We start from the raw sequence: 25,046 nt of genomic DNA, 5'->3' as shown, positions 1-25,046 counted from the left end.
AAAGTATAGCGTGTAAAATAGCTGTCAAAACCTAATCAGAGGATAAATAATTAAATGTGCTATTGCAAACCGTAGTGATCAGCTTGCCCTCCTATAATTTGCATTTTGTGAGTCTTCCCTAAAAAAAAAAAAAAAGGAACTGAGGGGAGTGTACTCCTACGTGCCCGTGTGCATGCGCGTGTGCGCACACAATTAATCTGTGCCTCAGATGAATCCTTCTATCTCTGTAATATTCATTTGAGCTTCCCCTTGCTTAGGTTCGCTGTTCTAGGCTTTTTATATGTGTGTGAAGCTTAACTATATTGCAAGTCAACATTAACAGATGGATTGCCCTAAGCAAGGGAAAACCACAACAACAAAATCTAGTGAAAGTGGAGGATTGAAGCTTTTTATTGTTAAGCCTTATTAAAACCTTGGCATGTGCACTGCTGTTAACTGTTTCATGCCTAGAGCTAATAATATGTCTCTGGTATGTTTTATCTCTTGCATTAATAAGGGATGTAGAAGGTATAAGAAATCACCAGCTAAAATTTTTCAAACAGAAATTAATGCAAGCATGAGATCGCTTCAACACTGCAGTATCTTCCCAATGATGTTGCTGAGTTCCTTTAACTATTGATGAGAAAGGCACAGGAGGGCATGTATTAGACTGTGGTGCAATCAGTTTTTGCATAATCTGTTTTAGTTCTGTTTCATTATATGCTCCCAGGTAATGCAGGTTTTTGGGTACGTAGGGGCCTAAATGCAGTAGGAGCTCTGTAAAATTGTTTCAAATTAATATATATTTAAAAAGAAAATGTGTTTATTATGATCCTGGTTAGAATGCCAGGAAGATCGGTTTGATTTCATGAATATGATCTTTGTAATTTTGCTGTTATATTAGGTGTTAGGGTAGCTTATTGAAAATGGTGCATTTCAGGATATCAATAGTCTTAATGTATTTTGTGGCTAATAAAACACTCTTGATGATTTGCAGAATACCGAATAAGAGCTACCAGTTCACTTTGTAATTAGTAAGTTAGCAATGCCCCCTTGTCTCTAAGGAAATATATGTAATAGTATGTGCCTAAAGGTACTACAGGTATCTTGCATCTGTAGCATTTGGATTCTAAGTGTGGATTTACCAGGAATCCCTGTGTGTCAGCAATACTTAAAATGTTCCTATATTGAAGATACCAAGTGAACTATTCGCCATGACTTTGCAGGATCCAAATAGAGTGACTAAGAAGGTTTTAAAAACACTTTTGCATAAGGTAATAAAAGCCAACTTAGACTAAACTTTTTTCTTGGTATGCTCTCATAGAAGAGAACTACCAGTTTTTAGTCTTTTTTTTTTTAAAGCATATTGCAAATGGAGCTTTTTCACTTTTATTGAAGTATATCCTAGTAACTATACAATATAGAATTCAACTTGCAGTAGGTATACTTGGCATCTGTTCAACAAAGATAGCAAGTGTCAAGCAGGAAGATGTGTTCAGAATAACCTTACCTTCAGGAGTGCCCCATTTATCAATATCCTTACAATGGCCAGTAAAATAAATGACATAATCATTAGCTGCAAAGGGCTTCTAGTAACTGATTACCCTCCTAACCTGAAAAAGGCTGTGAGAGTTGGCTATTCTGAATACTTTTTTTTTTTTTTACCAGTAATGTAAGAGAGGAGATGACATGCTTGTGATAATGCAGTGCTGAATATACTGAGTATTCTGTATAAGATGACTTTCTTTTGGAAAAAAAATCCACAAACAGCCCCACAATGGTTTCAGAAACATAAAAGCTCTGATTAAGGGCATCTACCTGTATTTGTATTCAGATAATGTGCTTGAGATCACATCTATGCCTACCATCCACATATAACACTGATTATGTTACTAGAGGTCTCTTCTGCTCTCATTGTCTAAAGTATTATAAATTAACAGATGTCATAAAGTAAGAGCTTTTTAAAATGTAAATCACATTTTGTAAATAAAAAGTAAAATACAGTGTTGAAGTAAGCTTTGGTTGATCAGTAAATTGTGATTCTTAGCTAATGTGTAATTTGAAAATATTGTAGATATCATTAGCTTCCTTTAATTTGGAGAAAAATCTTTTGTCTTGGTGTGTCAAGTAAGATCTCTTCATTCTGCAAAACAGATTTCCTTTTAATTAAAAATGAGAAAGCTAGGCAGCCAAAATTCAAATTGTAGATTACGAGAGTGCCCTCTCGTGGCGCCGGTACCTTTTCGAAGAGGTGGAGGCACATGTATCCTCTACCTCGTGCAAGGCTTGCTTGTTACAATAGAAAACCTCTCAGAAATCGACTGGTACTTCCTTTATTTTTGTTAAGTGAAATAGTACCTGGGTTTTATGCAAAGTAAGCATTTAGATGCTTTCATGTATGGTGCATAATATTATTTTCTGGAATAGGGAATAATAAACTGCCAAGGAGAGGCAGAATTACAACATTGCTCACTGCTCCCACCTGCCCTCTCTGCTAAACGGAGACAGTGACATTCTGCAGCAGAGTTCTGCTCTTCCTTCTGCACCCATAAACAAGTGTTAACCTCGTGGCTACTTGTCTCCCAGTTTTGCAGTAAAACATCATTTAAGAAACCTCTGCACAGATTACCATGCTTCCAGTTAAAAAAAAATAAAAAATAAAGAAATGGAAAGTTAGGATAATGGCCAGGAAATCACTCTGGAATTTTTTGTTACCCCGTGAGCATTTTTTGGAATGCTTGGTTTTTCAAGGTGAAGTCATCACCATATCTACGTCTGATCTTACTGAAAGAAAAATTTATTCAAGCAAAAACTTCACAGGTGCTTTTCCTGACTATTATTGACCCCTGCTTAAGTTTTTTAACAAACAGAAAGACAGCCTTTCTGAGGGTCTTTTCTTCTACAAACAAAGACACCACACTGGTATGTTTCCAGTGTTTGCTTTTTCTGAAGTATATAAAAGAAAAATGCTGTCTCGCAAAGTACCTTCAAAACTGGATTAACCTTTCTGTCCTTAGTAGTTAATTGAAATAACCGGATTAAATTTTTCGTCAGGAGAATTTATTGACATCTTCATGTAACAGTGGTGTCTTCTGCTTTCATTTGCTGTGTATCTTCTGTCTTCCACGGGTCACATTTTGGCTCCCTCAAAGCAGGGAGCCAGAAGAGCTGTCAGACAATGTTTGAGATCTGCATCCCAACTTCCATTTTTCTTTTGCCTTCTGGCCTGAAGCACCACTTTACATCTAAAACTTCAGCTCTAGTACTGTATGTTGCCTAACCTTTTCTTTCTTTCTATAATCCTGTACCTTAGAATTAAAAAAAAAAAAAAAAAGGGGGATAAAGAAGTTCAATTAAAGAAAAAAGTTTGGCTGGGGGCAAAAGGAGGGAGAATTAAAAGAGACAGGAAAAGCCTTTACTACAGGGATCTCAGCATCTCTGAATGTGAGAGCTCAGATTCGACCCATCTAATTTTAGACACTTCTGAAATGCTGAAATTATTAGCTGCAGTGCTGCCCTAGGCTGTTTCTGTAGTAAGTGGAGAGAGAGGGGCATGACCAAAGGGCAACTCAGCCCACCTAGAATCTAGACTGCATCCTGATGACTCCTCTATCCTGCTGTTAATTTTCTAATTTTGACCCTAAAATATCTAAAATTAGTGAGTAGCATCCAAATTCAAGTGCCAGCCATATTCACAGCACCTTGCAGAGAAAGACCTTCTTTGCTGAGCAGAAGACTCCTACTGGTGCCAAACAGAAGGAGGGACTTCTCTTTTTTAATTCTTCTGGTTGGGAGCCTTAAACAGTCTAGAGATGTGCTTGGGGTCAATATTTCTGTTTCTAAGGCACAGTCTTTTTTTCCCTGCCACCGTGATTAGTTTGTCTGTTTTCAGGCTTCATGCAGAGCTTCCCTCAAATAGGTTCTAACATTGTCCATAGGTCTTATGGACAGAGTTCAGTGTTTCTGAAGTCTGGAGGTATAGAACGTTTGTCTTTATGATCACATCCACATTGTACATTTCAACTTCAGTATTTTTGGTAAGTTTTCCTCTGAGAAAGTCACACACAATCAGCAAACAGTACTCCCAGCAGTGATTTTACCATGTGATAGTTCTGCTGATGTCAGGGTATGATGCCTATTTTAACTAAAAGATCAATTTATGTTCCAGCCAGGCAAACTGGGTTTACAGCTCTTATGATTCATTAAAGTCACACATGGTGTACCTGAGTTAATTCCAAGTCTCTCGACTTTCCTGTTACCTCAAACCTGTGTTCCCTTTCCTGCCTTTGTGCATATAAACATTTATGTGGCTTTGTGCATATGGACACCTGATTAGTTTTTCCTTTTCTGACACACGTTCTTCCTTATCTCCTTGCTCCTCTCCATTCTGTCATTTTTCTTCCATCATTGAGTGTACCGGGGACATTAATAACCATCGGAAGGGAAAATACGTGATATTTTTCTCAGTTTTTGTAACTGGAAATTCCACCTGGTTAATCTGATTCTTAGAATCATCCACAAAAAAAAAAAATGAGCTGCTGGCTTTAGTTGTTGCAAATGGCACTGCAAATCCCCACATCCTATTTTAAAGGACTAACACTTGTGCTTGTTGCCAATTAAAATGGAGCCAGGCTGCCTTCGGATGGTGCACTCTTTGCAGCTAGAATGATGTGTGGCATGGTGCCACAGTGCATCATCAGCTGAAAACAGGCACTTTAGCTAAGAATAGCCTCTGTGCCATTGAGAAGAACGAGCGGGATGTGGCTGCTCGGAGGTGATGCCTGACTGTGGGCAGTGGGGAGCCTCGGGCTGATTTAGGGGGCTCAGGCTTCCTGAGGGAAAAACGGCCTGTGATTCTTCAGGGAAAGTGGAAGTTTACTTGTTGCTTTGGAGAAAAGCAGACTATTTTTGAAAAATACTTGCAGAAGCATGAGTAATTATTAAAAATTAAAAGCAGTGTTACAAAATCCTCCAGTGATACCTGTGTTCAGGTATTTGTTCATTTTTTCAATTCAGAACATAAATAATTAGTATGCTAAACGTGACTAAGTATCTCAACAGATTTATCACCCTTACTTATAATAAATCCCACCTCAGCACAGATATTAATGTTTCTTTACCTTTACCATAGTCAGTGGAGGTCTCTGTGGTATTACAGTGTACTTGTCATTTCAAAGTACTGTGCCTGTACGCATATTTCTGGTTGTCTGTATCTCCAAACAGATTTTGGGGGATTTCCTGCTCTTGCAGACTCCTTATTGTCACAGAAAAGGATTTTTCTCTGTCATTGGAAAGCTACTTATTTTATCTCTGTTTCCCTATCATTTTAACAGGATCTCAGAATTGATGACATTTTCATGGCATACAACTGTGGATGTTTCCAATCGCTTTATGTTCTTTCAAATGCATCATCTCTATCTGCATGTTAAAGCAGAGGTGGTCTCTTTCCTAGGAAGGATGAAGCTTTTTTTTATATATAACATTAATAGTTTTTAAATTTTACTGAGTCCTGTGTTATAATAATAATGTATATGTGTATATATATATAAAAAAAATACGGCATCTTAGATAATATATATCAGAGCATTATTGTTTAGAAATTGTACTTCTTTTTTGTCTCTCCTTTCCTCTTCCTTTCATTAGTCTCAGCTCTTGTGGAGTGTAATGTGAAGTACCTTCCTGTGATTCATCACTTTAGGTCACAGTGTTTAACCGGAAAGGAAGGCGACAGGTTGTGCTTAACTAGAAAGTTTGATTGAGAGATCTTTTGCTTCCCTACTGAATGGAGCCCTAATTATGTCTGTGATTTGGTTGTAGAGGATGGGTAAAATGAAATACTGAATCATAAATAAGAGCGGACTTGTATTTATTTTGCTTTCTCATACTCTAAATTTGTAAGAAAAAGGAAACAGTACTTCCTAGATTTAAAACATTGTATGTATTTTAATTTTCTTGAAACTTTATATGTGTTGATGTATTGAGTAGCCAGTAAATGTGAAATTGTATGTGTGCTGCCATTTATCAAAAGATTGTTTTTCACTTTGAGGACAATTAATAGCAGCAGCCTCGTTAAACTTCCTGCCTTAGTATCAATCAATAAGCACTCATTCCCAAAAGCTGGACTTCTGAAAGGTCTAGCATTATATAAAAAGCTGACATTTCGAAGACTGACTTTCATGCCCAATCAAGAATGTAACCATCTTACATTTAAGTCCTTTTGCATTCATGTGTTTTGGCATTTTTATGCCAAAGCAGTACATTTTGTGAGGCTACCAGCAAGCAGAAGAGAACAGTTTAAGGACTTATTGTCACTTTATTTGGTTCTTACCTGTATTTATGCCATCAGCTCCTTCCTTTCCTTATTTCAGTGATCAGCAATTGCTGAGCTCTGTGTAGGCTGCAGACCACTTGCACAAGGAGATTTCAAAGTGGAGCAGAAACCAAAGAGGATGTATAATGTGTATGCAGAAAGGATATATAACCTCATACCGTCTGGAGTTGTTCCTTTGCTGCACTTTACAGGCTTGATGGTTCAGCAGTGGCTTGTGGAGAGTGTGAGCTTGTTGTCTTTAAGTGTGTTGAACTGTCTTACATTGTGAACAAGATGAGAGATGGAATCTTGTGGTGCAGTGTACCTGAAGATGAGAAAACTTAAAACTAGCAAAAGTTGAATCCCTGTCCATGTTTTGGTATAAAGTAAATACATTAAATAATAGATTTATTATCTAAGCAGAACAAGTTGGAAGAAGCAAAACAATTGAGTAGTTGAAAGAAGTTTTTTCCTTTATTTTATAGAAGAAAACATGACAGCAGTCTATTAAGACTTTATAAAGTTCTGGTGCAGCAAGAAAGGAGTGTTGCCATATCATTTCTTGTGGTAATAAATTTAAATGGTCTGGTTGTTATTAGAATGCTAATCAGGAAGGAAGCAGAAGTCTGTCCTTTTTTCATAAAGAGGTATAAAAAAGGTTACACACTTCAAAATGTAGAAAAGACAGAAATTAAAAGCTTAAATAACTGCAAACAGCAGGGTACATCAGTAATGGAAGGACTTCTTAAATGACTCTGACAGCTTTTGCAGGTGCACGTACTCTGTCACTTTGCCTAGTGGAACATTGAAAAAGTTTTATGGCTTTCCTTTTGGAATTTATTAAGGGTTTCTTTCTTTCTTTTTCTTTCTTTGCAAAGTAGTCTGGACATACCCCTCCCTTGCAGTCGTTTTTATTACAGCTCCTAGAGGAAAGTCACCTATTCAAAAACATATGTTGCTTGTTGTCTCCGTGGCTAGCTCACAGAGTTGTAAATGCTGGAGAAGGTTGTTATTTGCAGCCAAATATTTTCCTTTCCTTCCCCTCATTTTTTTTTTTCTTCGTATGTAAATCCCATTTTATTTGATTTAGTTTTTGAAAGTGTCCCTCTATAATTTTATAATATAGCCCTGAACATTTAAATTGGTAACAAAAATATTTTTGCAAATACAGATTCTGACCATCAGGAACTAGAAGTTCTTGGTTTGGGGGGAGATTTTAGGTTTATCAACATGCTCTGTTACATTCCTTTATATGATATTATTCTTGCTTTCATTAACACTCTTGCATAATACTGTCTGTAAGTGCTCTGAGGGGCCACTGCTATCCCTGTGGTGTTTGCTGGATCTAATGAATTTTATTCAGTTTCTGTTTCTCAGACACATTGCTGTTCTCTCATCTTGATCTAGTTTTTGTAGAAATATATATAACAACTTTTTTTCCTTTTTTCTTTTTTTTTCTTTTTTCACACTTTTTTCTTTTTTTCTTGAAACTTATATCTATGCTCTTTGAAATCTTATTTATTATTTCAACAAATCAGCAAGTGTCATATTGTAGGATTTTATTCCATTGACAGAGTTAATTCATGTACAGATGAAGTGTCGGTTTTCATTTTGTTTTCTGAAACTTCTCAACATTTTTAAAGAACCTTTTTCCCTGCAAAATCTCTCATTTATGTTAGTAGAAGTAAATGTGATAGCATCATCTAATTTTGCTGCAAATTGGAGGGTTTTGCCTTCCAAGAGCTAGTTCCGGGTTAGAGCTTTAATTACAGTGAATGTCATGTCAGAATTTTCTTGGGGAAGTGTTCATTTTCAGTGTTATAGAAACAAAGTATTTTAATTGTCCCAGTGAAGATAAATACTTAAAGCAGCAACTTATAAACTGAAAACAGTGACTGTAGTTGTGACAGTGATCAGTAAAATAGCTAATTAGGAGTATCAGTTAAGACAGAATGGTTAACCTCTCTTTAGTTACAAGCTGGAAAACGATAGATTGCAACAGTGATGGGAATGACACAAAGAATTCACAAAACTGTGAAAGAGTTAGAAACAGTTTTTCTCTGCCTTCCATCCTATACCTTTTGCTCAGTATGAATCTTAGGGTTCTTTCATGGGCTTTAATATGCTAATAATTCTCTCATTTTCTATCAACTATTACTTGGTTTAACACATTAAGAACCATATGTTTCCTCTTTGAGAGGGAAGAACTATGGAAAGTGTTATCAAAACTTGCTGCTTTAATTAAATCCTCTCTTGTTGAACAGGAACAAACATCTCAGTCTATAAAGAGTGAACACTGAGACATTCCTGAAAATAAAGCGGGGGGGGGAAGTTCCAGAGAGCGTCCTGGTCTATGTAGAACACTGACAACATCTGTAATAGGTAACGTCCTGAAATCCTCGCAGTACAAGGTTTTCAAGCTCCTTGTAGTCTGAAATTAAGGCCATATTTCTTCCTCATCAGGGGCTTGTTGCAGGTTTAGGCATTTGGCGAGCTGCATGATGAGATGTGGGCAGTAGCACTTCTTGTTACTCGCTTGATTTTCCTCAAAGTTAGCTAGCACTGTTTTCCCTTTGCACAAATTCTATCCATATGTCTTTAAATTATGGGTGGTTATCCAAGGTTCAGAATCTCTTCAGTGGATTGATTGCCTGTATAGTTAATCTTTGCAGGTTTTTGATACTAAACAGGTAGAAGAGATGTATAGCCCTTAAGACAGTCATTTGTGAAGCCCAAGTGACTAAAATTCCTGATTTAAATGTTCTGGTCAAGAGAGAGAATTTTTCCCAATTATCTTAGAATTCTTTAGCCTGATTTTATTTGCTAAATAATAATGGGATATAACAGGCTAGTGAGTAGTCCATAAGGTAGTGTGTGAATTTGCAACACACTAGCTAGTCCATGCAAAGTCTCCATGGGATGCTCTGAGTGTAAACTGAGTTAGCTGTAATCTACAGTAAATTATCCTGCACAAAGGCATGTTTAGGGCAAAGTTTTTGAGCTGGCATATTACTTACTCTGCAGTCCTGTATAACACCTTAACATAAACCTACCTATGTAAAGAGACTCCTGATTTCTCTTGTATTTGCTTCTTCAAAAGTCCATTTCTCTGCATGCTCAGTAGACCACATCAACCAGAGCTTGGCAAATGTTTCTATCAGAAAGTACTAAACCACAGTGCTTTTTGTGATATACTTTCAAGAAAGGGTAGCTAAAAGACCTGAGGATGATTTTCCTCCAGTAGCCAGTTTTCTGCTAGTCAATGCTTTGCATAAATAATAAGGCACGCCAGGCTTTGCATAAATAATGAGGCCCTCCACAGGCCACGAAGAAAAATAGTTCTCTTTAATTGCTGATGCTTCAGGACTTCACATCCCCTTTAACAATCTTTACAAGACTTGATCAATATGTGGTTTTACTCATCAAGTGCTCAGGAAGTCTTAACAAGTAAAGTGGCAGCTAGTCTCCAAATAAGTCATGCTGAAATAGAAAAAAAACAAACAAAATTATAATGCTAATTTTTTGTCCTCCAGACTCGTTTCAACCAGCATCTCAGTAACCAGGATTTTGCCTTGGATGAAGATGATGATGATGAAATGGAGAGAACGAGCAAGTAAGAAGCCTGTTTAAATGTGTATGTACGTATAGGAGAGAGCATAACTAGTATTATTCAGCAAACTCAAGTTCAAGTGACACATTTTGCTCCCATCCAGGCTGCTAGTTTTATTCTTGATCTAGATGATGTCAAGTAGTTTAGGATTTATATCTGCTTTAAAAGCAGGGACAGATTATTAATATATTTTCATTGTTTCTAGTGTCTAGAAGAGCTTGTTGTAATCTGCAGTCTTCATAGACTCCAGATAAAAAGACTACATACACAAAAAACTAGTGAAATAATATTACTAAACATGGTGGGCAGTAACCTCAGCTAATCTGTTCTTTAAGGCTTGTGTTGTGGTTATGACAATGAGAAATTTTTGAAGGGTCTGAAAGAAAAATAATGCTTTGTGAGTTTTATATCAAGCTCTTCCTATGTGAGAACTAGAAAAAAATCATAAATTGAAGCTTAGGCTGCACTGAGGCATTTTCTGAGTTCATAGGTTGATTTTGGATAATGAACCAGATAGGTTTTGATATAAACCAGAAAGGATGCTGAAAGCAAAATCAAGCAGCTTGAGCTGCGATGTAGTAGGGAAGAGGGAACTACTGAAGTATTAAAAGAATATAATCAAAACAGTGAGCCATGGGAAATACCCCTTGTAGCAGTATTCTGGATAGACAGAGATAGGAAAAGACTGTAGTAGAATGGGGGTCTGAGGTAATGGTCTTGCAATGAGCAAGAGAGAATTTAAGAGACAAAAGCACCAATTCTCAGTGCAGATAAGCAGGACTCCAGTAAGTCTGGTCATGTGATGGAAGAAGGGTTTCAGTATGAGAGTCTTTCCACTAGAACAAAGTGTGTGGTTAGGCCAGGAGACAGCTAATGGTGAGTGCATCTCCATTGATACCATACAGCTATGTTTAGCAAAATCCTTGAGTAGGAAGAAATTCCAGGTTATTGTTCCCTTTCAAAAGTCTTGAAATGCATTCTCCTTTCAGATGTGGCCATATTAAAATTACTTTTAGGTTCCTATCTGATGAAAAAGTTTTTGTTTTCAGGTTATCATCAGAAGACAGCGAAGAAGCTTCTGCTTACTTTTATGATAGTGATGGTTCTGGTGAAACAGGAATAATTCCTCAGCATCAAGGAGAAATGGACTTGCTTGGGGAGATCCTGGACACACTGAGCACACACAGTTCAGATCAAGGAAAACTCTCAGGAGCAAAGAGCCTGGATTTCTTTAGGTCAATGGATGACATTGATTACAAGACTGCGGTTAGTCTTCTGCTTTCATTTGAAAAATAACCCAAGTCCATTTATAGTGGAATACTGCACTTGTGGAATCATCAACATGCAGATAGGACACAGCGGCATAGTCCTTAGAATTGCTAGTGTGTCTTAGGGCTACGTAACAGTACACTCCTGCTGGTCACTGCATGATGGTTTTTCACCAGCCAAGAAATTGGTTACACCTTTGTCCAGTTTACTAGGTCATCTTGGAATGATGTGCAGATGTACCAGTGAATTGTATAATAATTTACTTAAATAGTTTAGTATTACATTTACCTGTTCAATCTGATATGCCTGGAGAAGGATTTAGTCTTCTTTTTGTGTAGTTTAGAAGGTATTTCCATTTTCACTTCACAGCCTTTAACTAGGTGTAGTGATATGGTGATGTTTCCATCTTGATTTAAGTCATGGGGTCTATCTGGCAATTGCACCCAAACCACTGCTAGAATAGCACTGCAGAGCTTTCGAAGAGGACTCCCTGTTGCTTTTTTGGGTAGGGTTGCATAGGTCCTTTAGTGTAAACAAACTGCTTGCCTACAATTTTAAAACCCTCACCAAGTCACTGCTGTGATATTAGCCAAAACAATATTAGTGTTTTTGAATTCCAGTGCATATCAGCTGTCCAACATTTACTTTTGCTGAAAGGGATCCTATAGTAGAGGATTTGTTACTGGAGCAGCAAATACTGATGCAAATGCTTATAAAGCTTGTAAGATGTTATATTATGAGTGTCACACAGGGGTTAGATTAATAAAATGCCCATTTTTGTTTGGCAAAAAAACTTTAATATTGAAAATTGGTATAATTAATTACTGAAGCAAAGAGGAAATGCCATCTGGTTTTAGTTTTAGTCCCCCACCCTCTAATATTATGGGTACAAACCAGAAAAGTGTGTCTTTGTTCACTGTCAAAACTTCTTGTGCCAAGACGAAATAGACAGGGAGACAGAAATCCTTCCTCTGTACCAAAGGTGATCATTAGGATAAGAGACAATGTTCTGGTGAGGAAATGTAAAAACACTTGTTCTCACATTGTGTCCGGGATTGTTGTTTTGTGACACTGAACCCCAAAGGAGATCCATGGTTTAGGAACACATAATATCCCTTACAGTACTTTTGTTTCAGAAGCACCAGCGTAGAGATATTTTTTGTCTCTACATTAACTATAAAAATGTTTTTTCTTTCAGAACAAGTCAAATGCACCTAGTGAGAGCAACCTTACTCTGCTCTGCAGCAGTGCTAATGATCAAGCAGAGTGGAACCTCGGCCAGGATGACAGTGTCCTCCATGGGAAGCAACTCCCTCCATCACCAAGGAAGCAAGTTTCTTCTGGTGGCCTGAGAGAATCTCTCACAAGGCTGGAAGAAGAAAAGAGTGACAAAACCCTTATTACTGACAGGAAGGACACTGCTAGTATGACATCCCCATCTCCAGTACGACCAAGTGCTCAGTTTACTTCCCTAGAAAGTTTCAAAGCAGGCTATTCTTCCTGTAAGCATGCAAAGCAGAACGAAACACTAAGCAATACCTCAGAAGATCAGCTCCCAGGAAGTCTTGCTCAACATCCATCCATTCTGGTCCCTTGGGAGAAAGATGGGAAGGAAGGAGATGAAAGTCCGGAAGAGGGTGGTCTTCTTCAAGAAGTGGTGTCATTATGTAAACTGAGTTCTGCTTTTCACTATGGTTTAAATATTTCAAAGGATAACTTATCCAGCAGTAGCAGTGGAAATAAAACGTAAGAAAACTATGAGAAGAGAAACTTGACTCCCATTAGAAGTTAAAGGGAGACTACTCAGGACTCCATATAACTCCATATAACATGATAACCAAAAGATGAAAAAGGAATAAGAGATCTAAGTTATGAAAATAATTCTCTTCAGTTGAGTATGCATTTTCTGCCATTGGGACGTCTGCTTCTACGTTTACTCAGTTCATTTGTTGGCTGTAGTTAGGTCCAAAAAATGAAACTAAATATATGAATGCACTCTTAAATCAGGTACTAGTTAGTTTCTGTGTTAAAAATACAGCAAGTGTATGGTGCTTCCTACCATTTGCTTCCTCTGAGCAGCAGTAAAAGTGTCGCCTAACAGGTAACCAGGTTTTGAAGGTACTCTGTTAATCCCAGTAAGCATGAAATGAACCAAGCCATCTGATTTGTCTGAAATGTACAAATGTTAATATTTGTAATGAATAATAATTGCCTTAATCTTTTGAGAAGAGGTTTAACTATCTTAGAAGATGAATGCAAATCTACAAAACAGCAATAATGATTTTCCATGGCAGGAATTTGCTTCAGCAAAGGTTGGGGGGAAGGAGACTTTTTTTAGAGTAAGGAATTTCTGGTGAATATAACTTGGAACTTACTCCAAACTAAAACTGTGGCTCTGTCTTCCAGACTTCAAAAAGGTAGCGCATGGTTTTCTCTCTTCTATAAAGTACATGAAGCGCTGAATTATAATGTGACATTTATCAACTTCTGTTTACAACTAAGACACTTTAAAGACATATTATCTGGTTTCCCTAGGTAGACTATTTCACCTAAAAATTTCAGAAAGGAAAGTGTAAGTGGAACTGATAGATTTCTATTATATTTTATTTCCTACAGTTTAATAGTTGGAAAACTGATCTGTGCCTAATTTGTAACACTAGAAAACTAAAATTACAGATTCAGTTTGATTCTGCATATATCCAACTCTCATTTTAGCCAAGTTGAACAACCAAATTTCTAAATTAAGTGAAGGAGAATAAATGGACTTGATGTATATTGTATTTAGACAAGAATTTTTGCTTCTTCTGGCAGTGTTCCTGGGGAATATTTGGATATTAAAAGTGAAAATTTTTGATTCTGTATGGAGCAGCTCTTTTTTTTTTTTAGTTTTATTTCTCTTTTCTTTTTCCACCTCACCATACATACCTTGGCCTCCACACTGGCTCAGGATAGAGAAGGCATTAGATCAGGTTCAGCAGATTGGAATTGCCAGCCTTGAAGGATATTTGTGGTGCAGTTGTTAGAAGTAGCACACGGGTATAAAATGAACTCTACCTGAGAAGAATGTTCTCCTGCTCTTCTAAGTTACGTTAGAAACCTTTTTTCTTTTGTTCCATCTTTGGCACGAGCGACTTGTCTTAATCTCAGCGTAGGCCTGAGTGAGCGTGTTCATGGGGTCAGTATTTGAATCAGATTGTGCTTTAGTACCTTCATAGTATTTTGTAGCAAAGTTTAATATCTGTTGCCTCATTGAGATTTATTAATTAATTTTCCTTCAAGCTAACACAAATGGAAAGGGTTTTTTGGCTGCTTTATTACAAGGCAGCTGACCTGAGGGAATTGCTGCGCATTGTTACAGAGTCAGCGTTTGAAACTCCACCAAAGACGCAGTAGAGTGAGACCTGGGAGTTGTTAGTGCATAAGTTTCAGATTGTTCCAGAAAGAGAAGGTCTGGGCCAGTACTTACACTGAGGATGAGCCTCCAGAATTAATTTTTTTAATCAGTGCAACAAAGCTAAAAGGTTGTAAAAGTGCAAATCTTACAGAAATACCTGTTTCTGTTTAGAACATGAACATTCCAGAGAGCATTTGCAATCTGCATTGCTGGAGAATCTCAGGATTCCAGAGTTAGAAGTTGTACATCCAGAGGTCTGTACTCCAAAGTATTTGTTTATACTTTGGTTTCCTCTTCATAGTATGTTGTGTATTTTTTTAATATCAACAAATGTTATTTGGCAAAATATTTTGCACTATTAAAAATTGAAAGTATCATAAAAAATAATTAAAATCTTCAAGCTTTCCAGGTGGGTCAGACCAGGTGTCTCCAGTGCTGTTCAGATGACAGCACTGCAGAGCTGCAGAGCATCCTTGTTTAGAGCTGTTATTAATGACTTGGTAGAAGGCATTCTTCTCCTTTACTGGTACTAAATATTGCCCAAACATAGTGCTGCAGTTGGGTCTAAGAGGAGACAGGCAACACAAAGATTTTTGTTCTTATAATGCTTCTCACTCGTTCTCATTCATGTCCTTGGTGTTTTGTAGATGAGAATTTCAAGATTTACCTTTTGTTCTCCTTTGCATTTGATACGATGTTTCTGTCCCTGGTTCCATCTAAGTTGTTTTATTTTCTTCATTTATTAAAGATAATAAACAGTATTAATCTCTTTAGGATGAAAATAGAGAAAAAAAAATCAGAAAGTATGGCCATCATTACTTTCAAAACCATCAAACACCTAAGTCCAGGAATCCTGCCAGAAAGTGGTTTTAAAAAATGACACTCTGGTAGAGGCATAAATCTTACTGGCTTTCCATAGGGTTAGGCACTGAACAAATAATCACATAGATTGTCCTATTCTCAGATTTGTGGAATAAATATGGAAGCCGTGTGAGGCTGCCAATACTCTTACAGTTGTTATAAAGATCATAAAATTGAAAGTTTGATAGTGGAATCTTTCAAAATTACAGCATTGTAGCAGTAATTCACTGTTACATTGAGTGAAAATGCAGGCTGAAAAGAGGTAAACAGATGAAATAAAACATGGAAGGTAAAATTCAACTTAGAATTATTTTTATTTCAGTCAAAATGGTTCTGTGCTTATGCTACATTGTTTCCTTACTATTTACAAAACCCATAGTATGTTTACAACTGTTAAATAGTATGTCTTTTTTGGTTTTGAACCTTGTTATGGGTTCAGAAATAACTTAGTTTTATATGTATGTTGATTTTAACTGTAGGTACATTTTTTACTCTGTAATATACAGAATCTTTTCCACTTACTATCAGTGATCTTTTAAAAAGGCTAATATTTGTGCCTTATTTAAATAGAATTACCAGTTACCAAATACATAAGAGTCCAAACTGATATTTCTGGTTAAAAATTCTTGTTCTCTGTCCTTGTGATAATATAAAACTGTTTATTGGCTACATATACTGTATTTTTATTACCGCATTGGGTTCTATATTAAGATAAATTGTCCAGGTCCAGTACTTTTGGCAAGTTTTATACTTGTATGCTTTTTTTTGTGGAAATCCTTCTAGTGTCTTTGAAAATCATCAACATTCATCACCAACTGCTGGTGAGAACTGAATTCTGCTCAGTCAGAGCTCCTGTGGTCTTCTTCAGAGGCATCTCTTTTCTTCAGGATCTCAAAAATCTTCCCATTCCTCCTGTTTCAGGGAGATACCAGGTCATTTGATAAGCTGTTACTTACACATAGGAACAAATTTCTGATGTAGAAAGTCAAACTAGGACTTGAAATGAATATTTTTGAGTTTGTTTTGCATAGATGTCTGCCTAAAATGAGCTGTATCACTCATCTGGTTTGGGAGGAAAAAGTAAGGGCAGTAGAAGGAGAAAGGGATTCCTGGGTTGTTCAAGTGGGGTGTGGTGAAGCAAAGCCTTGGGAGTCCACAGGAGGGATGGTAACTTTGAAGAAATCCAGATTTCAGTTCTAGCTCAGTTATTGTGATTCCAGCCCAGACATATAGGCAAAAGTAATATTGCCTATGGAATTAATCCCCTGTGGGATTTGCAGGAGGATGGATAATGTGTTGTCGCAGTCAAAGCCTTCCCATTCATGTGAATAGAGATGTGATGTGGAACACAGTGCAGATATTCAGGGAAGGACAGCACTGTGGATGCAGAGGTGATCCCTACCCACCCTCTATGCATGCAGAGGGCAGTCTGTGTAGAATAGGCAGTGGTTTGCTCTTCCATCTCACATATTTGAGCATCACGTAGTTCTGAAAAATAGACTTGTTCTGAAGAAAAAATGTAGTTGTAGGAGTTGTCATAGAACTTGTTGACTGAAGCCTTCACTGTCATTTAGCATTTCAGTGGTGCTGCTGCTGTTGGGGTGGGATCATCAGGAACTCTCAGCACTGGCTGAAGTCCCCTCTCAGGCATTGTAACACAGACTTCAGGCAGAGTTTTAGACAAATGCTGGGTGCTTCTGAAAATCCCACCCAATCTATTAGAAGAGTGTTTTAGACCTCAAAAATCTGTTTTAGATGTCTTTTGAGGTTTTAGGATGAGCTAGTTTACAACCTTGTGTTCTTGTAACCAATGTAAAGTCTAGGCAGAAGAACAGTTAAGCCAGGTTTTTAAAACAGCTTCTGTTTATCCACCTACAGTCAATCATATTCAGTCCTACAGAACAATCTTTTGTTGGTGCAGCTGTCTAATGGAATTACTAGGAGCATCTAAAGTTTTCTCTATGCATGTAAAGTAATTAAAGAAATATTTCATGCAATAATCCAAGTGCCAGCATGAGGCCCTTTTGCAAATACCCCCCTGTGTAATACTGACTGTACCCTGTCCTGCAGAAAGGAGCCCCTAACCATGGACCTCCCTGACTCTGCAGGGAGAAGTCAAGGTTGGTCTTTATTTCTCCCTTGTCAGCACCCTCACACCAGGTGCTGTGAGACTCCAGCCAGTGTGTTCCCAACAGCCTGAAATTTCGAGCTAAACAAGCGTGGCTAAAAAAATAATGCCTGAGGCAAGCAGCTTCCTTATTGCAAAGTTCAGGATGGTGAGGGCTGTCTGTTCCTGTGGTATTGCAGTAAATCTTTGGAGAATGAATGTAGAAATAAATGCACCAGCAAAACCAGTATGAATGGTGATGTGACTTGTCTTCAGTAACTTCTTTGCTGCTATTAGGTGTGTATGTTGTAGCCAATTGCTGTTTACTTGTTAGCAGAGCCTGAGCTGTCTAGAACATGTCCTCATCTTCACCCCAAGAGTGTGGACCACAGCTGGCCTAGAATCCATGTTCTTCAGGGTGTTGAAAATAAAGGAATGGAAAGGGATGATTTGGTTTGTTTGTGCAAAACCTTCCTTGATTTGCTTTGTAATACCTGTTTCACAGTTTTAGTGAGTGGCCAGTTGAAAGTACTTGACAGGTCTTTCTGAAAGCTTCTAAGTAGAGTTGCCTGATGAATCCAAAGCCACCTCAGTCTAGAGGGCCATCCACCATCCATGAGGTTGGCAGGGCCGTTGCCATTTTCTGCTGGGTTGGAGTATGAAGCAGGTAACACAGTTGGAAGTTACTCCAAGGTTTACTGTAGTAAAGGGTACTCAAATAAAATTGTACTATTACTTAGGTCAATACTAACAACACTTGTATTTAGAATCCAATAACAGTATTAGCATTTGAAAAATAAGTTGAGTTCAAGTATGTTGACATTTATTATGATTCTATGTGAATTAACTTTCTGTTTCTGTTAAAAATAAGGGAGCTACTTGGTTGTGCGGGGGGAGGGGAGGAATGTGTTGACTTTCAGATCTTCAGTGAATTTTGTGCAATATTTCTCCTTATTTCAAAGTGATTTAATAGTGCACATCTGCTTTTAAGCAGATCCTTGAAATGGTATTTTTCAGAAATATGTAAAATTACATGTAGCTTTGAAAAATGATTGTATGATAAGAACATGAAGAAGTATATTCTAATAAGGCAAATGTATATTTCCAATGACTGGGAGTGATTATGGATGTCACATTCTGTAGAAATAATAAGACCTAAGTCAATGTTCACATACCATTAGTTCCAGGCAATTCTTAAAACTATAACCTGGTTAAATTGAAATGGGGTTAAATATCAGAATTTATGATGTTTAGTTTATCATTTGATCACTTGTTTATCACAGATAAAAAGTTGAGGAGTTAAGCATTGCTTTCCAGGACCAGCAATGAGGTGAGACTTCATGCTGATGACCACAAGAATTTGGTTTGTGACATCCCTAATTATCATAAGTCATTACTTAAAATATTTACTAATGTTGCCAGTAACCTTTTAATTTTTTGTAAATTAATTTCTTTGTATATTGATGTACATTTTCTTTTAGCCTTTGGTTTTCCCTTAAGAATTTCTTTAAATTAATATACTTGAATGAGGCAATAAAGCACTGTGGAAGAGCTTAGTCTTGGTGCAGCTTGCACACAAGCACATCACGTCTGTTACTTCATGATTTTTGAGGAGGAAGAGCAATTTAAAATGCTTACATGTTTGGCAAACTGACAGTTTGTGTTAGTTACTTCTAAATCTGTGTCAGATATGATGAGAAATGCCTCAACATGGAACAAAGCAACATTATATATCCTGATAAGGTTTTCTTTTTCAGAACATTTATTTGGTGACCTTTGAAAACAGTTCCTGACAATGCCCCTGTTTGAGTCTTTAATACTTGTAGGAGAGGCATAAAGTACAGGACACATTGAAATTTTATTGACAGTTTTAATTTAGAGATTAAAAAAACCCCACACACCAAACAACCAGCATTGTCCTAACAGTTTTAAAAATTTAGTTAGTTACTGACCTTTTTTACAAAATTAGAGCCAAATCTAAGAATTTACTCCATGCTTTTGCACCTTCTGGACTACTGTTCAAAGTTATCTCGAGAACTGTATTTCAGACCTTGACTACTGTTAGTAGTGCACTGTCTAGATGTAGTAAATGAGCTGTGATGTGTGGTGTGGTTTGTTTTTTCTTTTTCCTTCCAAAGTTTGTGATGTCAGTAGAAGTTTTTGGTGAACTCCACATTACCATAAAGTGCCCAACACTGTACTATAAAATAAAATTTAACAATATCAAAATTCCTTGGGTGATGCAGGTTCTTGTTTGATGGGTTTTCATGCTTATCAGGCATAAAGGTTAAAATGATACTGTATTATGTTGGAAGTTTTTCTCTGTTGAATGATTATTTCAGTTTCTCAAATATAGAGAAAGCAGAATGTGTTTTCTCGATTGCAATTGATTAATTAATTAGTGCAAAAGTTAAATGTTGATGTCCACTGAAATTCCAATGGTATTTTGCATCTTTTAAAATCCTTAACTAAACCTTAGCTTTTTGTTTAACAACTTTTCTTGGTCTCTAGATCTTTAAGTTATTGCCAAAAATGTAGGTATATTATTTTGTTTAATAGATTAATAAATTGACATATTAAGGAGAAATTACATGCAGACCTGCTTTTATCACCCTCCTTCCTCCCAGTGGAGAGAGGCTGATGGAGAAAGCACCTCTTGGCTTTGTGGAGAACAGGAATACAATGGGGATAGATTTTATTTGTAACCTAGGTGGGCTAAATAATCTGTAAGTGGTGGGTTGACCCTGGCTGGTCTTTGCTGCTCCTTCCACCTCAGTGGGAGGACTCCTCACACTCTTCCCCTGCTCCAGCATGGGGTCCTCTGTGGGCTGCAGGTGGATCTCTGTTTCCCCATGGACCCCCATGGGCTGTAGGGGCACGGCTGCCTCACCATGGTCTGCACCACAGGCTGCAGAGGAATCTGTGCCCTGGTGCATGGAGCCCCTCCTTCCTTATAGATCTTGGTGTCTGCAGGGATGTTCCTCACATAGTCTCACTCCTCTGTCTTGGTTGCAATTGCACAGGGATTTTTCCCCTCTAAACTAGGTTATCCCAGAGGTGCTATGGCTGTCACTGCTGGGCTTGGCCTTGGCCAGCAGTGGATCTGTCTTGGAGCTGAATGGCATTGGCTCTGTCACATATGGAGGAAGCTTCTGGCAGCTTCTCACAGGAGCCACCTCTGTGGCCCCTCTGGGACCAAAACCTTGCCCCAAAAATGCACTGCAACGCAACACAATAACACATCATGAATAAGTTATCAGATGTGGCTTAGCTTTTTAATGTAGTTGCTTCACTGATTTATTTTATGTGTGTATGACTGTAGTTCAGCTAGAATTTTCCCTTAAATGTCTATGCAGTATAATCTGATCTGTTATTTGCTCTTCTAAATTAAAAGCTTTTTGATATCTTATGCAGACAAACCATAGAGACTGTGGTTTCAATATTTTTGTAGTCAGTCCACAACTGATGAAAAAATTACAAATTATCTTGATACAAAACAGTGTGGGTGTGATTTTAACAGTTGCCATTAGACTTGTGCTAGCTTACTGCAGCCAGTAGAGTGATACCAGCTGAAATGATCTTGCAGTCGTTTCTTTGTTTTTCCAGTGGATATGTCCACATTTATTCAGCTATTGAAATGATAGCTGTAGAAGTGAACTTTTTTGTCATAGGTCCAGATTATGAGTCAGTGGAGGACATTATAAAAGCAATTTTTCAGAAGGAGTGACAAAGTATGAAGATGAAGTCTTTCAGGTAAAGTTTACCTACTTTCCTTAGTTTTTTATCTCAGGGCACTGAGAGTGGTTGCAGCTTGCCTTCTGTGGATGTTTCAGTTCAGTAAGTTCTTTCAAATCTGGAATGAGAAAGGATTGAAGAAGAGGAGGTAATAAAAGAAGATAGGCTAAGTTAAGTTGCCAAACTTTGCACAGGTGATGCAGCAGCACTCTGTTCCTGCTGACACAGCAATACCAAGTGTTTGTGAAAAACTATTTCAGAGGAGTTTGGTGTACCAGCCACGTGGTAGCGCCCTGTGTATGAAAGCTGGCTCATGTATTAAGAGTTCCGTTGTTTCCCTCATTTGGGGGAAAAATGCAGCTCAAAACAGTGTCTTATTGGGGACTTGTTTGGGGGGAGAAATCAGAAACACTCCTATTCATTAGTAACTTCTTGGTTGGTTGTGCTTCAATAGTGAGATGAGAATTGCTTTTGCAATACACTTTCACGCAGTGCAGCTGCAGCTGAACCTGAATGATGGACAAAACATTTAATTTTCTTTCCAGAACTCATTGTGTGTTAACCTCATGTTCACAAAATGAAAAGTAACTTTATCAAATTCATGGGTTTAGATTTTTATTTGATGTGACAAGCAATAACAACAACAAAAAAAATCTGAGCAATGCCTGGAGTGTTGTTGTGTGTTTGCTGGTATTCAGATAAAGCAGAGTCGAGCCGGTCTGCAGATTTTCATCAGTCAGAAAAAAATGCTAACAGCTTCTTGCACTTCAAAAGCCCAGAGGCTGTCAATCCTGTTAGAAATTCTGTGTGAAACATAAACAAGTACTAGTTCTAAAAGCAAAGTTTGGGAAGCACATTTGGAATATGCTATGGGCTGTATATCATTTCCTTCCTTTGGCTGCCTGTTTCACACTCCTCCTGAAAGTCAAAGGGCTGGGCTCCTGATGGTGTACTGCTCCACTCGTTTTTTATTTTTGGGTCCACTGAAACTTGGGGAACAAAACAGCAACAAAACCCAACATACAATACTGAAAAAGAAAGGTGGCCTACAACCAATCTAATAAACTTGTTTTCAAGCCTTTTCCTTTTAGGTCTGTGACCTGGTTTTAATTGTTAAGTCCTGCAAAATACTCAGTTTCATGAATGAGACACAGTAAAGGTGTACTCTGCCATGTAGAGTTTACACAATGCTTATTTGCCTACACAAGTTTGTTTTTCAAGTATATGTAACTCTATGAATAACTCAACTAATATACTTTCAAGGTGGGTATTTTTTATCCTAGTACAAAATAAGTTCATTTGGTTTATCTTAAGATAGTTCCTAAATGGTGAGGAGGAGCATTTCTGTTGTGTTCAAGATGGGCAGAGGGTGCTTTTCACAGCCTGGACTGTTGAAAGGCCAAATATTAAAAACTATCTTGTGACTTTCAGGTTTTATCCTTGAGATGCTCATCTGGAGCAGGTCAACTTCTGGAGCCCAGGCTTTTTTAGAGTGGTTTAGCATTGGTGACTTAAATTGTGGTAGATGAATTCTGAGGCTCTGCCTTGAAATGTGCTTTAGAAGTCGTAGATACAGCAGAAAGTTGGGGCTCCCTGCTCCCCCTGTCCTGCCTGCAGACCTCTGCTCGGTTCCACACTAGCGTTGGCTCCACTTTCAGTAATACCCCACTTCATAGTATCAGCTGTTTTCCGTTCACTGTTCCTTTTAAGAAAATAACCTGTTAATATAATACCACCTGTTTAGCAATGAGGAAGATTATGTACTAAAATGTTCAGCTGAATAATACATACAAACATCTGACATTTGGCCTGCTCTGAGAATAGGTGACATGCTTATTTAACGATTTGGAAAATGTTAAAATGGTGAGGTAGAAATTAAAATGTCATTTTAAAATATTTGTATTTAACTTATGTGATTCAGTCTTATTCTACATTTCCCCTTGGCATATTCGTACTGGGGGTCATGGTAGCAGTCTGACACTGCAGATACTTTGAACGATATACTGAACATTGTTGGCATTTCGGCCTAATTAATTGCATCCTATTTTGTGATTTGTCTTTGGTCCTTTGGGTTGCTGGCCTAGGATTTTTTTTTAACTTTTTTTTTATACTCGTCATTGTCTCATTTTAAATGTCAACAGACCAGTACTTGTGTAATTGGTTTTTTCCCCTTCTTTTCTCCCCAGTGCCAGAAAAATTGAGAAGTGATTTCTATGTCTCAGGCAGGCTACACAAAAGAAGTATATCCCAGGACTGAGTGACAAACAGGCTAATCCAGTCTGTGCAGGTCTTAAGTGCAGGCACATGTTTTTCTGGCCAGTGGTCACTGTTAGCCATGGTTTTGAACTAGAATAATCTTCTCTGGGACTGGTTTAATCACTTGTACCAGCACTGGGCCACCCCAAAAGGCAGATTTGCATCTTCGTCTCCGTTGAAGTTATTTCTCATGCAAAAACCTGCTGGAGCCTCCTTGTCCCTGGAGTCAGGTTTAACACAGTTGTCTATGATCCTGCCACAGATCCCTCTAAAAGAAAATGCTTGGCACTGGGCTTGTTCAACTGGACATTGCAGTTTTATACACTTCAGAAGGAAAGTGTCACCCTGCTGATTTGCTTTAAACAACCCACACTTGACATAGTGGTATGCCCAAGGGAATATTTAAATCTCTGGAAGAGCTGCAGCCACTGACACATGAGGAGGCATTGCCAGAGACAGAGGGAGAAGAGCAGAGCACCTGCATGGTCTTCTGGTTTGCTTTTTTTTTCCTGCTTTGTCACTGGGATCGAGGTTTCTCCTTTTGTGGATGTTTCTTGGTCATTGCAGCCAAGCAGTGTTCCCACAGTGGTGCTGCAGGCAGCTGGAGAGGAAAGCCTTGTGCTTTTTCCTCTGAAATAACGCCTGGGCTTCTGGCTGGTCCTGAAGTGGCTGCAGTGCAGGCAGGATGCCCTATCACTCTGGATGCCCACAGCTTGTTATGTGGGTATCCTCTCCCTGCTTGAAGAGCCTGAGGAGGCGGCTGGAAGCAACTAAAGCTGCATTTACTTCTTTAAGCTGTTTTGCCCTCATAGGAAAAATACATGGAAACATTCCGCTCATCTTCCCTTCAGACTTACACTTTTCTAGTCTGCCTAAAGACTGTGAAATCACTTCAGGGTAACAACACCTGAAATTCTGTTAGCCTTGTGCTAGCTGCATGGAAGACATTTAGTTGTTTATTTTGTGGGACAGAAAGCAGCCACGTAACCTGAGGCTGCCTCGGACTGTGACTGCTTGGGCGTTGCAAACATGCTGCAGTGCAGGGGCTGCTCCTGCAGGTGACAAGGACTGGCAGCCCGAGCGGTCACATCGAGTTAGGGTTGCTGGGCAGAGCCTGCTCTGCTGCTGTCGCTCCTCCTGAATTTCTGCTGCCAAGCAGGTTTAGCGCAGGTGCCAAGTGAAACTAAGTGGGTTTAAATTGGAAACACACATTTTTGTCAGCGCTGGTTATTACAATACATGCCAGTGGAAATTGCACTTTTGCTGGAACTACAGGTGAAATCCGAAAGGTCACACACAATATTGAGCTGAGGAAAATGGCGTGCTTCAAACAGTGCCATGAAGCGCATGGAACCAGATGAAGGCCAGTGTAGTTTTGCTCTGATCAAAAAAGATGATTTAAAGCCATGGTTTGGACATGTCTGCCTTGCTGGTGTTTGACAATGTTAGGTGAATTGCTGGTGAATGTAATTGCTTTGTCAAATGATTTTGAGGAAAGAAAAATAATGGCCTGATAAAAACAGCA

General features: G+C 38.1%; 1 protein-coding gene across 3 annotated transcripts in view; it reads left to right on the top strand.

Annotated features, from left to right (window-relative positions):
- Positions 1-19,759, top strand: part of DENND1B (DENN domain containing 1B) — a 157,543-nt gene extending 137,784 nt beyond the window's left edge. For 2 of the 3 annotated variants that reach the window (XM_017832934.1, XM_017832933.1), the window contains 3 exons: positions 9,823-9,902; positions 10,949-11,165; positions 12,367-19,759. In XM_017832934.1, the coding sequence (XP_017688423.1) occupies positions 9,823-9,902; positions 10,949-11,165; positions 12,367-12,918 (849 nt within the window). In that variant the 3' untranslated portion in view covers positions 12,919-19,759. The remainder of the gene's footprint in view (positions 1-9,822; positions 9,903-10,948; positions 11,166-12,366) is intronic. The other variant, XM_017832936.1, reaches the window with a different exon arrangement.
- Positions 19,760-25,046: the final 5,287 nt, after the last annotated feature.

Source organism: Lepidothrix coronata, unplaced genomic scaffold, assembly GCF_001604755.1.
Source record: "Lepidothrix coronata isolate B3197 unplaced genomic scaffold, Lepidothrix_coronata-1.0 Scaffold209, whole genome shotgun sequence".
Lineage (NCBI taxonomy): Eukaryota > Metazoa > Chordata > Aves > Passeriformes > Pipridae > Lepidothrix > Lepidothrix coronata.
This window is presented reverse-complemented; position numbering and strand designations above follow the sequence as displayed.